Here is a 12,805-nt window from a genome sequence, read left to right as displayed (position 1 = left end):
AAAACTTGGTGAGGAAGAGTAAATACAACTTGGCAGGTCAAAAGGAATAAGAATATTCAATTTGGATATGAATTAGGGACCAAATTTAAAACAAAAAAGGACAGCTACACTGTAATTGAAGGTCATATTATTTTCAAGCTGCCCAAATATAGAAATAAAAGTATTCTTCTCTTTTTACTACCATAAAACGGCTGAGACAATTACCCATACTTTTTTTTGAAAAGTCATTTTAATTAATTCCATAAAACCTTGTTCTTTTTTTCATTGGACCTATGCTTCAACTGTTTTGACTGATATTGTATTAAGTAGAGTTCTCTGGAGAAGCAGAACCGATAAAATATGTATGAATCTAGAAAGACATTTACTATAAGGAATTGGCTCACATAATTATAGAGGCTGGCAAGCCCCAAATCTGCAGTGTGGGCTGGCAGGCTGGAGACTCAGGAAAGCCAATGTGTCAGATGAAATCTTAAGGCAGGCTTGTGGGGAATTAAATCTGCTCAGGGAGGCCAGTCTTTTATGTTCTATTTAGGCCTTCAACTGATTAGATGAGGCCCACCCACATTATGAAGGGTGATCTACTCAAAGTTCACTGATTTAAATGTTCACCTCATCCAGGGTGCCTGGGTAGCTCAGTCAGTTAAGCGTCCGACTTTGGCTCAGGTCATGATCTCGAGGTTCGTGAGTTCGAGCCCCGCATTGGGCTCTGTGCTGACAGCTCAGAGCCTAGAGTCTGTATCAGATTCTGTGTCTCCCTCTCTCTCTGACCCTCCTCCGTTCATGCTCTGTCTCTCTCTGTCTCAAAAATAAATAAACGTTAAAAAAAATTTAAATGTTCACCTCATCCAAAAACACCATCCAAGTTGACACAGAAAAGTAACCGTTGCAAATATCTAAGGTCATTTTTTATCACTAGAAGAGCTAGATTTTATCCTTAAGAGAATTTAGAAAAGGTTTATCCCCTAAGAAAAGTTAGATTCCTAAGGGGGGAAAATCACAGAGTATACAAGACTTCAGGGTAAAAGTAAATAAGAATAAAAGCTGACTTCCACTCTGACTCTATTACCCATAAGACCATGAAGGATTACATTAACCTCAAATCACAAGGAAGGGGGCAAAACTTGTGAAAAGTATGCTGATGTTCATTTTTACCATCATCACTTTATGTCTCTGCCCCTACATTTCAGAGGGACTGAAACAGAATTGGTGGCTGCATCATCAGCATGAGAACTCTTATTACTGCTAATTGTACATCTTTGTACAATATGCATTAATCTGAATGCCCCTACTTGTTCCTGTCCCAACTGGACACTTTTTGACTCCACCTTTATGGGATAGTAAATAAAATCTTTGAGGCTCTTAAAACATGAGTCGTGGATTTCCTTGGTGTGGCAATGTCAGTTCTGAGTCTATTCAATAATCCAGAGTTTAAAAACAAGGACTAACTTTCTTTTCATGAGTTCTACCCACACACAGACATAAGGAATATTCTCTGATACTCATCCAAATTGTTAATACAGATTTCCATGAGTGGATTATTTGGCCTGTGTGTCTCTGGTAGACTTACCTGGTGTGTGATCAAAGTCTGGACTCAATGCCTCTGCAGGAATTCTACTGCCAATGGCCCAGTCTAAGTCATCTTGAGAGTCCTGAATAAGACTGCAGGCTGTGGTCCAGTTTCCCGAAGTTGTTTCAAAATTACAACTTCCCATTGTGCTCGTATACTGGCCTAAGGAAATGAAAATATTAACAGAATGTTCTGAAAATATATATTCTACACTTTATCACACTACACTTGTGATTATTTAAAATTAATACTTGCATATTTTAATTATTTATTAATAAATGTAAAGAACCAGGACATTTGCACCCATTGGTAATATCAATTGTACACTGTAGGTTTTTTTTTTCTTTTTTTATCATAAAGTCTAGAAGTAGTACATGAATACTGTCATTTATCCATGAAGGAGTTCTATGGGTTGACTAATAATATTATAGATGATTGATAAAACTGTGTCTACACATGAGCAATGAACATAATATTATGATAATACAGATAAGTCAGGTCAAATAGATCAACAGCTCCAGTTGTCTAGATGTTTAATTCAGTCCCTCTGTTTACTCTGGTGTTTGAACAGCACAGACCATTAGAGGGGCAAAGTCATTAACTAAAGAAAAGGTGCCTTTGGAGAAGCAGTAAACTGCAGAGGACACAAATGCTCTCGGCATACCATACCAATAATCCACATACATTTCAGAGCTAGTCACGAAATACTGAAAAAAGTTCTCTTCTAAGTGTTGATTGATAACTCATTAAAAATTATTTACAATGAGAAAAATTACTATTTAATAACTGAATGTCTACTACCTAGTCATCTATGAAAAGTACCATCATAACATGGTGATATATACTTTCATTTTTCTTTATTTTTTTCTTCTTTTCCTTGCACAACAGTTATTATTTTTGAGCATTCACTGTAAAACTGTTGTACAGACAGAATGATAGGGTTATTTAATCAGTATGAATCTATTGAGATTGTCATTGATTTTTTCCTTCCTTTTTAGAAAGATGAAGTTTGAGTTACTTTTAATATTTCTTCTCTGGAGGGTTTCTCTCCATAACTTCTTCTTAACATAAAATTGATACTAGCATATAGAAACTTCATCAGAAGAAGAACTTGCTGTTCAAATGGATGCCAAACATATAGCAAACAAAGTTTTAATATTTCTTCAGAAAATTTTCTGGATCCCTGAAAATATTTCACTAAATATCCATATTTTTACTTCTCAGGCATGATTGCATTTTATCCCTAAATTCTAGAATCATTTTTAATTATGTACATTTCTTTCATTCATTCTACATGACATATAATGCATTTAATTCTATATTCTTATTTATGGGCTCTCTATATCCCCTTTTTATGTTTATCATTCCAGTATTGTGAAAAAATAAGTTTATATTATGCTATACAATATGGCTAAAAGAAATCCAGTTCTCCAGCTGTTTAGCTAACACACCCACAAACATGCCGAATATGCCAATATAAATACAAAAAACAGCCATATGTGTTCTTTAGAATGATGTCACATACAGCTTCTGCACTATTGCATTTCTATGTAACTGACTCCCTAACACATACGACCTACAATAATTATTCTATATCCTTTTTGAGTCTCTGTAACCACTCTTGAACCTTCTGTCCCACCTTGTCTAATATATGACTTTATGTATGACTCTAAAGAGATCTATACAATCAAGATAAAATTTCTCTTATATTTCATTCTCTCTACCTCAAATTATGCCATTTTCCTTTCTCTTTTCCAGAGCTAATCTCAGTTTATGATCTCAACACCTTACCAAACACTGCTATTAGCATCCCACAGCTTCACTGATTTCAGTTAGAAAACTTTTCCAGGCCCTTCCATCTCACATTTTCTACCAACTCCTGTCTTATAACTTGCAGACATAGCCAGGTGCCCCTCTTGATTTAATTTTACATGCCTAAATTTCCCACTCTGTATAGATAGCTTCACTCACCCTGGCCCATGGTCCTTCACACTTTCATGCAGATAGCCTACAAATCTGCAGCCAGGATGAAATGGAGATGTTTATCTTCAAATGTGGGCTGAATATTCCACTTGGAATCTGCAACTGTCATCTCAAAACCAAAAGGCCTAAAGTGAACTCATCACTCACCTCTTGAAATTAGTTCTTCTCTTTGAGATTATTGCTTAGTTTCAGAGCATGAATCTTCTCTCTCTTTTTAAAGATGTTAACTTTGGAGCTATCTTTGATTCTGCTTTCCTCATTTCCATGTCCAATCTATCACCAACACTTGCAGGTTCTCCCTTCGAGAACTTAACTCACTCTTTTCCTTGAAGTTCATAACCCCTATTACAGTTCCATTGGTTCAAGCCCCTGGTTTATTTTAAGAGTCTACTTTTTTTTTTTTTTCAGTATAGCCTTCATCATATCAACTTTACAGATCCGAACCACATTAGTTATCTCTAAGAAAGCTCTTGTGTTATTTCCATTGCTTAAAATATCCAGTTTTTCACATTGTTTGAAAATACTCTCTTAAACCCCTCGCCTTGCATACAACAACCTTTCCTATGATGCAAAGTGTTCTTGAAACTCAATCTCAAAATTGTCTCTATGCCAGATAAATTTTTTTATAAAATTGTCTCTTAAATAAAAACAGATTTTTTTTCAACTTTTATGTTTAGGACTACTTTTCTCTCTTTTACGAATGTTTCTCTCACAGTGGGATCCTCATTTATCAGTCATTTCTTCCCTCTCTTGTAGAGGACAGACTGCCATTGTATTTGACTATTCATCTTCATTCACTCAGATATCTAGAGATGACTTATAATTTATTTAAGCAATTGTGAGGTGCAATGTTCTCTTCTTTCCTTGTATTGATTAGTTTAGCCATAGTCTTGGGATACAATTCTAGACAATGAGCCATATTGTGAAAAAGGGACCTAGGAAAAGTTTGCCTTGTTCTTAAGAACAAATCAAAAGAAAGAAAATCTGTTTATCCTTTCTGAGGATATCACTATAAACATGTGATCCTTGGGACTGAAGAGATTATATGGATAGCTGACTTGATTAAAAAGTCAGTTGGGGCGCCTGGGTGGCGCAGTCGGTTAAGCGTCCGACTTCAACCAGGTCACGATCTCGCGGTCCGGGAGTTCGAGCCCCGCGTCAGGCTCTGGGCTGATGGCTGATGGCTCAGAGCCTGGAGCCTGTTTCTGATTCTGTGTCTCCCTCTGTCTCTCTGCCCCTCCCCCGTTCATGCTCTGTCTCTGTCCCAAAAATAAATAAACGTTGACAAAAAAAATAAAAAAAAGTCAGTTATATGAAGATGGCAAGGATAAAGAAGGAAGGAGTCCATATAGTTCTAATATTTTGATAAGAAAAGTTGTTGCATTCACCAACTTTAAGCCTCCTTGCTTTTCACTTCTTGTTATTTGAGATAACACATTTTCCTTATTATATCAATCAAAAATGCAGTTGGTTCCCACTAATAAGTGTACTACTAAACCCAAGTAATAGTAGCTAAAACACACAGGAATTAATTTATCTCAATTAAAAATGAGTCAGGAAGTTGTCCGTGTAAGTATGGCATTGTGGTTCAACTGTGTGGTTGTAAAGCATATATTTTCCATCTTTTCTGTCATCTCGTCATCCTCAGGCTCTTCATGGTTGCATGACTGTTGTTCTTACCAGTATCACATATATTAAAGGCATTAAAAGAAGTGGGAAGAGGAGGGGTATCTGGGTGGCTTAGTTGGTTGAGCATTTGACTCTTGAATTCCACTCAGGTCATGATTCCAGGGTCGTGGATTGAGACCCACATTGGGCTCAGCACTGTGTGTGGATCCTGCTTAAGACTGATTCCCTCTCTGTCTGTGCTTCCATCCCTGCTCATTCTCTTTAGGAAGGAAGGAAGGAAGGAAGGAAGGAAGGAAGGAAGGAAGGAAGGAAGGAAGGAAGGAAGGAAGGGAGGGAGGGAGGGAGGGAGGAAGGAAAGGGAAAGGAGAAAAGCCTGTTTGTTTTTAACTATCCTGGGGCTTTTCTTTCTAAAAGGGATACCTTCTCAAAATTTCCATGTATATCTCATTAGCCTCTGATGGCTGCAGGGAAGTCTGGAAAAGATGGCATTTGTATTTGGTCACAAAGCTGCCCCAAATAAAACCAGAGTTCTGTTTTTAAGAAACAAAAAGGGGTGCTAGGCAACTAATAGGAACTACCATGATGTCTAAACTTGTTGAGGTTGAAATTTCTGCTACAAGCATATTAATTAATGTATCTTTTCCATTCCGCCTAGCAAATCCTACTCACCTTTGAATGCTCGATTTATGTCTTATCTTTCCTTTTCAGACCATTTCAGTTCTCTGATATTATGTGTACATGTGTGGTTTATGGCACTTAACAGCAACTATAGTCATTAGTATTCATTTGGAAATTCATTACTTCTTCATTGTAGATCGTCATCGTAATTGTTTATCATTGAATTACTATAAACATTTCTATGTGAGTGGTATTACTACTTAACCCTGTTACAACCATAAGTGCTTTCATATAGAACTATTAAATGATAGATGATACAAGGAACTCTGTAATATTACTTGGTGATGATTATGTGGTCAGTATTTTTTTAATGGTTACTGTTTTAGAAAAAATATTTTCTAAATTGTGACCTTTGTCATGATTCCTCGAATAGATTCAAAGCATTACTAACAACATTTAAACTACTGGCATTTTCTCAGTGGGAGGGTATTCAGCCACATGGTTGTATGGTTAGTGTAAATTTTGGTCAATTTACATTTTTTCAGAGCTGGCCCTGTAATTGATTATTTTTCATTACTCATATCCACATATTTGCCTTATTTTGCTATACCATAATGCATCATACTTGAATATTTAATACTTTCTCCTCAGTGTGAAATTGCTTCATAGAGCACTACATTGATAAGAATCTCAAAGAGTCTCGGTTCAGTGGGAAAGAAGGATCTGACTGGATAATGATGTTTGTAACTGTTGTAAAGTCAGGCGAGAGTGTTTTCACCCACACCTTGCACATCCCTAGCCTAGAATACAAAGCACACTTAATACAAGCTTTAGGTGACAATGTTCTTCCAAGTAAGAAAAGAGCACATTTTTTAAACAATTTTTTTAACGTTTATTTAGTTTTTGAGAGACAGAGAGAGACAGAGCATGAGAAGGGGAGGGGCAGAGACAGAGAGGGAGTCACAGAATCCGAAGCAGGCTCCAAGCTCTGAGCTGTCAGCAGAGAGCCCGACAAGGGCTCGAACTCAGGAGCTGTGAGATCATAATCTGAGCTGAAGTCAGACACTTACCTGACTGAGCCACCCAGGTGTCCCAAAAAGGGCACATTTTTAAACTCAACTGTTTATTTTAAAAAGAAGTGATTTCATTTTTTCTAAATGGTGCATTTTTGCAACAGAAGTTAGAGATGCAAAAGAAAATTTTATCTTTATTTATAACGTGCAGTAAAAATTTACTCATGAGGAACAGCTGCATTTAACTTCGAATAAGTATAAAGTACATGAAATATATACACTATGACTGATAAGTTTCAAGAGAATATAAAAATAATGAAATGGAAGAGGCCAACATTATTAATCCTTGAAGACTGAACAAATATGTTCTTTATGGCATTTAATTCTCAAAGCACTCTATAGGTTGGATGTGATTATACCTAATATAAAGATGAGAAAATGAATCTCTGAGAATTTAAATAATCATTCAACATGTGAGGGTCAATATCAAAATGAAGACTTCAGTTTAATAAACCAAAGGTCCATTTCTTCCTTCTATTTCTCCAAAGGTCATTTAAAAATTTTTGTCATTTATTTCATCATCCACAACAGATTATCGGATTGCAGGAATCTAACCCTGGTGCATCCAATGTATCCCAAAGACTATCAACATAAAATTCTAACGGTCAATTTGCAGAATCAATAAGTCACCTGTATACCCCTGTGTGTGGATGTGAACAACATCTATCAAAAGGTCTTTAGGAAAGTGACTATTTCATTTGTCTACATATTGTTTTAATTTTATTAAATTCAAATACAGCTTGCAGTTGTCCACCAAAGCTGTAGGTAACACGAACAAATATAAGTACATAACGGACTCAGTTTCTGAAAATCAAAACTGCCTTTGTATGGTTTCACATCAATACCTCATAGAACTGTGGGAAAAATAAAAATCACACAAAGCAGTCCGAGAAGAAAAATGAGTGAAGGCAAGGAAAAAAAAGCAACATTCATATTTGAAAACCAAAATACCTAATAACTATTTATGTTTTATAAGCCTATATTGCATGGGCACATGTAATTCTGCAACTATACTTCCAAAATAAACCATGATAACCTTATTATTATTATCACTTGTTACATTTCAAAAGTAATAAGAATTTGTAAAAATTATTACCAACTATAAAAAAAAAACAAAGAACACTATATTTTACTATATTCCCCCTGCCCTGCCGCCCCCCCCCACACACACACACCGGTTTTTCCCTCCACCGTTACTACGGTTATTGAAGTTTACCACAAAGTCTTATTCATTTTTATACATTCGTTGTTTAGAAAGTTGTTCCTAGCCCATACTAAGAATAGGAATAAATGGAAGAATATATTCTGTATGTAAATGTTTTCAAAACATTCCTCTCTTAAAATGAGAGAGAGGAAGAAAAATTTTTAATTCTTTAAATTAAATTAAATTAAATTATTTAATTAAGTAATTATTTTTCTATGTGCATGTGAGAGCTGTCCTTTCTCCTCACTGGATTATGTATATCAATGTCATAATGTTCCAAGTATTTTTCCTTAGAATCTTTCTTTGTTTTGCTGGCGGTTATTGAATACTCTACTTGTTAGGCCCGGTGGAAAATTAGTGATTTCACAAATGGTTTGGAGCATTGTTTTAGAGCACCATTGGAATCAGTTGTCTACTGTCAGCATCAAAAAAATATTTTTTGGTGCACCTAAGGAAAACAGCTGGAAAGAACAACTAACTGGAATTTAAGTAAAAACTTAAAAAAAAAGAATACTAGAAAGTATTTTTCAATGTATTACAAATTTTGTTGGAATTGCATATATATTATAAGGGAAATAAATAATAGTTTATAAAATCAAGATTATTATAGTACTGTGGCACTGACAGTACCATTTTAAGAAGTGCCTATGATTTTCACTCCCTTTTATATTTTGATTTTAAAATGAAAGTATAGGATTAATGTTGAGAAATTTATGCTAAATGAAATAAGCCAGTCACAGAAAGACAATTACTGCATGACTCCAAATACTGTGTATTTGTTGTCAAATGCATAGAACCAGGAAAGAAAATGGTGGCTTTCAGGGGCTGGGAGAGGGAAAATGGATGATTATTGTTTAATGGGCACAGAGTTTCGATTTTTCCAGATGAAGAAGTTCTGGAAATGGATAGTGGGGAAGTCTACAATAATGCAAATGCACGTAAGGCCACTGAACTGTACAGTTAGGAATGGTTAAAATGGTAAATTTTATATTATGTGTATTTTACCACAATTTAATAAATGCAATAAATGAAAACAAAGAGAAAATGAACACTTCAGAAGCATCATTACTATAAGATGCTGAGGAATAAAAACGAATTAAGTTTAAAATAAAAACTTAGACATGACTTCTGTGGTTCTCCCTTCCTATACATGCATGACATTTTCCCAGGGGTGGAGTTGAACCCTTTCTCTCTTTGACACTAAGACCCTTTGACTCTTTGACTCTAAGCTTTTTAATTTGAATGACCATTAGAAAGAACCAAGAGTGACATTCTAGACTTTCCAAGGCTAAGCCATAAGAATTCTTGTTGTTTTTTTCCTATGGATCCTAGAATGCTTGCTCTTTTTTTTAAAATTTTTTTAATGTTTATTTATTTTTGAGACAGGGAGAGACAGAGCATGAGCGGGGGAGGGACAGAGAGAGAGGGAGACACAGAATCCGAAGCGGGCCAGGCTGTGAGCTGTCAGCACAGAACCTGATGCAGGGCTAGAACCTGTCAACCGTGAGATCATGAGCTGAGCTGAAGTTGGACGCTCAACCGACTGAGCTACCCAGGCGCCCCTAGAATGCTTGCTCTTGAGATCCTTTACTCTGGTAAAAGCCAGTCCCATGCAAGATATCTGATTGTCTTGTGATAGCTATGTTATGGAAAGCCCAAGCCACATTTGATTACCCTGGAGGATGAGACGCCATGTCAAACCAAACAGACTAAAGAGAACCAATGTGCCAAACATGGAGGGGATACAGCTATCTTTAAAGTGACTCTCCCGTTTCAGCTATACTAGTTGAAGACATGTAAATCAGAGACAATTGGCATTGCTGATTCTTTTCGCAGTTAATGATCCACAAAATTAAAAGCCAAATGAAACTTTTATACGCCCCTAACTTTTAGCGTAGTTTCCTATGCAGCAAACACTGTAACAGGTAGCCTGTATGGTACCAAGATTCCATTCGAATGCTCGCCAGTAAGAAATATGAAAAAAACTTCTTTGGATTTAAATACATACTCACATTTTAAAATTACGTACTTGCTTTTATACATGACTTTTAGACATCACTTGAATTAAAGCTTCAATTGAAAAAACAAAAACAAAAACAATGTGGCCAATCTAGTCCTCTTTTCCCAGAGCAATGTAATTGATAAAATGAATCATTAAACTAGTATTTATTTAAAGTGCTCATTTTTAACCTCATGTATAAAATCAACCATCTTTTGGAAAAGGAATGGAAAAGGAAATGAAAAGCAATGAAGAAATGTAGATGGCTAGGTCAGTTTCTGGCAATTAAAATTCTGACCCCACACACAGTTCTGCACAATGACATGTTGAGAAATTTCTGTGACGAGATTTGCTGCAGTGTTTAGTATGGGGGTAAAATGGTTTAGAGAGCTGAAATTTAGATATGTGGAGAGAGAAGTTGGAGAAAAAAAAAAAAAACATTTCGGCTACTTTAAATCTACTCTAGTGCATGAAAAGAACACGTCCTCTCAGTCACCAATGTCGATATGTTACTTTCCTAATAAAATGCAAATCTGTGCTGAATGGGCTGCATTAGAGCAGCCAAGTCCACTTACCACAGTGAGCCTCATCAGACCTATCGGAGCAGTCTGGTTTATAGTCACAGACAAGGTGAGATGCAACACACTTGTTGTCATGGCACAAAAAATCAGTGGCTTCTGGGCAAATCTCAGAAGTCTCTCCCACTGGGGAAAAAAGATAAAAACAAAAAGTCATTTTTATAATATTTTATTCAATATTAGTGGTCTCTTAGTGGTTTTATAGATTCCACACTTAAATAAATGACTGATTTTAATAGTTGTCCAAGGCAGACTTCTAGACAACCCCACCCACCTCAGTACCACATCCAATTTCTCAGCAAGTTTATGTGGATTGCACTTTCAAAATCACCTTTGATCGGTCGAGGGTTGACCATTATCTATTATCTAAATAAGTCTTATTCAAGACCCTAAAAATGTTTTGCTTTGGTTCTGGCTTAGTTTTCTAGTCTCATTTTCTGCAACTGTCCTCATGAGCACCTCCAATGAAACTACCGTATAAGGTTTCACAGATAGATCACTGGCTCTTCATCCTTCCACGTGTCCACATACACTGCTTCCTTTACCTACCCTGACCATTCCCTCCTGTGCCCCTGGTGGTCTGCTCAACCTCAAGACTCAAGGAAACAGCGGCTCTGTCCCCTTGTTTTGCCTTTTCTTTGTCATCCAAGCCCCAGGTTGGGTACCTATGTTTAATGTCCCCTAAGAACCATTCTATTCCTATGTGAAATGTTTACCACCTCATATAAGAGCTGTATCACATGTCTGTCTGCCCTCCAGTCTCCAAACCCCTTGGAAACCCAAGTGGTGGATGTGTTTTCTGAGGCCAAACCCAGCATCTAATCCGTAGTTTGTACTTAATAAATGCTGGGTATAATAATTGAAGACATAATGGTTTCATCTCAAGGAAGCTTAGGAAAGTGAATTAACACACAATTTTCAAAGCAATTCACACCTTTTAATTGAACATATAATGTTCAATTAAATTAATTGAACATAATTAACATACAGTGTTATATTAGTTTCAGGTGTACGATATAAAGATTTAATAATTCTATACATTACTCCGTGCTCATCAACGTAAGTATACTTTTAATCCTCTTTATTTCTTTCACCCACATCCCCACCCACTTTCCCTCGTAATCATCAGTTTATTCTCTGTATTTAAGAGACTGCTATTTTGTTTGTCTCTTTTTTTTTGTCTGCTTGGTTTGTTTAATAAATTACACATCTTAGTGAAATCACATGGTATTTGTCTTTAGCATTATATCCTCTAGGTCCATCCATGGCTGAGTAATATTACATTTTATTTATATTCCACATCTTTATCCATTCATCTGTGGATGGATACTTGGGTTGCTTTGATATAGTTGGCTATTGTAAATAATGCTGCAATAAACATAAGTGTGAATACATCTTTGCGAATTAGTGTTTTCATTTGCTTTGGATAAATACCCAGTAGTGGAATTATGGGATACTACAGTAATTCTATTTTTCTTTTTTTTTTTAAGTTTATTTATTTATTTTGAGAGATAAAGAGAGAGAGACAGAGAGAGAATCTCAAGCAGGCCCTGGACTATCAGCACAGAGCCTGATGTGAGTCTCAAACTCACAAACTATGAGATCATGACCTGAGCTGAAATCAAGAGTCCGCTGCTTAAACCACTGAGCCACCCAGGCATCCCAATAGTTCTACTTTTAATTTGTAAATTTTTGAGGAAACTCCATACTGTTTTCTGCCATGGCTGCACCAATCTCATTCCGATCAATAATGCACAAGGGTTCTTTTTCACTGCATCCTCAAAAACATTTGCTATTTCTTCTGTGTTTTGTTGCTGTGTTATTGTTTTTTTTTTCCTTTGAGTCATTCTGACAGGTGTAAGGTGATAGCTCATTGTTTTGATTGCATTTTTCTGATGGTTAGTGATGTTGAACACTTTTTTCATGTGTCCTCAGGCCCTGTGTATATCTTGTTTGGAAAAATGTCTATGTGTCCTCTGCCCATTTTTAAAATATGATTATTATTTTTATTATTCAGTTTTTGGTGTTGAGTTGTGTAAGTTATTTATATATTTTGGGTATTAACCCCTTATTAGACATATCATTTGAAAATATCTTCTCCCATTGAGTAGATTGCCTTTTTGTTTAGTTGATGGTTTCCTTTGCGGTGCAAAA

The 12,805-nt window shown here is 36.0% G+C and overlaps 1 protein-coding gene across 3 annotated transcripts in view; it reads right to left on the bottom strand.

Annotated features, from left to right (window-relative positions):
- MALRD1 (MAM and LDL receptor class A domain containing 1) overlaps positions 1 to 12,805 on the bottom strand; it is a 754,681-nt gene that overhangs the window by 219,948 nt on the left and 521,928 nt on the right. For all 3 annotated transcript variants that reach the window (XM_027074220.2, XM_053225367.1, XM_053225368.1), the window contains 2 exons: positions 10,649 to 10,777; positions 1,568 to 1,729 (listed from right to left, as the gene is read on the bottom strand). In XM_027074220.2, the coding sequence (XP_026930021.1) occupies positions 1,568 to 1,729; positions 10,649 to 10,777 (291 nt within the window). The remainder of the gene's footprint in view (positions 1 to 1,567; positions 1,730 to 10,648; positions 10,778 to 12,805) is intronic.

The sequence above is a fragment of the Acinonyx jubatus genome, chromosome B4 (assembly GCF_027475565.1).
Source record: "Acinonyx jubatus isolate Ajub_Pintada_27869175 chromosome B4, VMU_Ajub_asm_v1.0, whole genome shotgun sequence".
Taxonomy (NCBI): Eukaryota; Metazoa; Chordata; class Mammalia; order Carnivora; family Felidae; genus Acinonyx; species Acinonyx jubatus.
The sequence above is the reverse complement of the archived record's forward strand: the minus strand, read 5'-3'. Positions and strand labels throughout refer to the sequence as shown.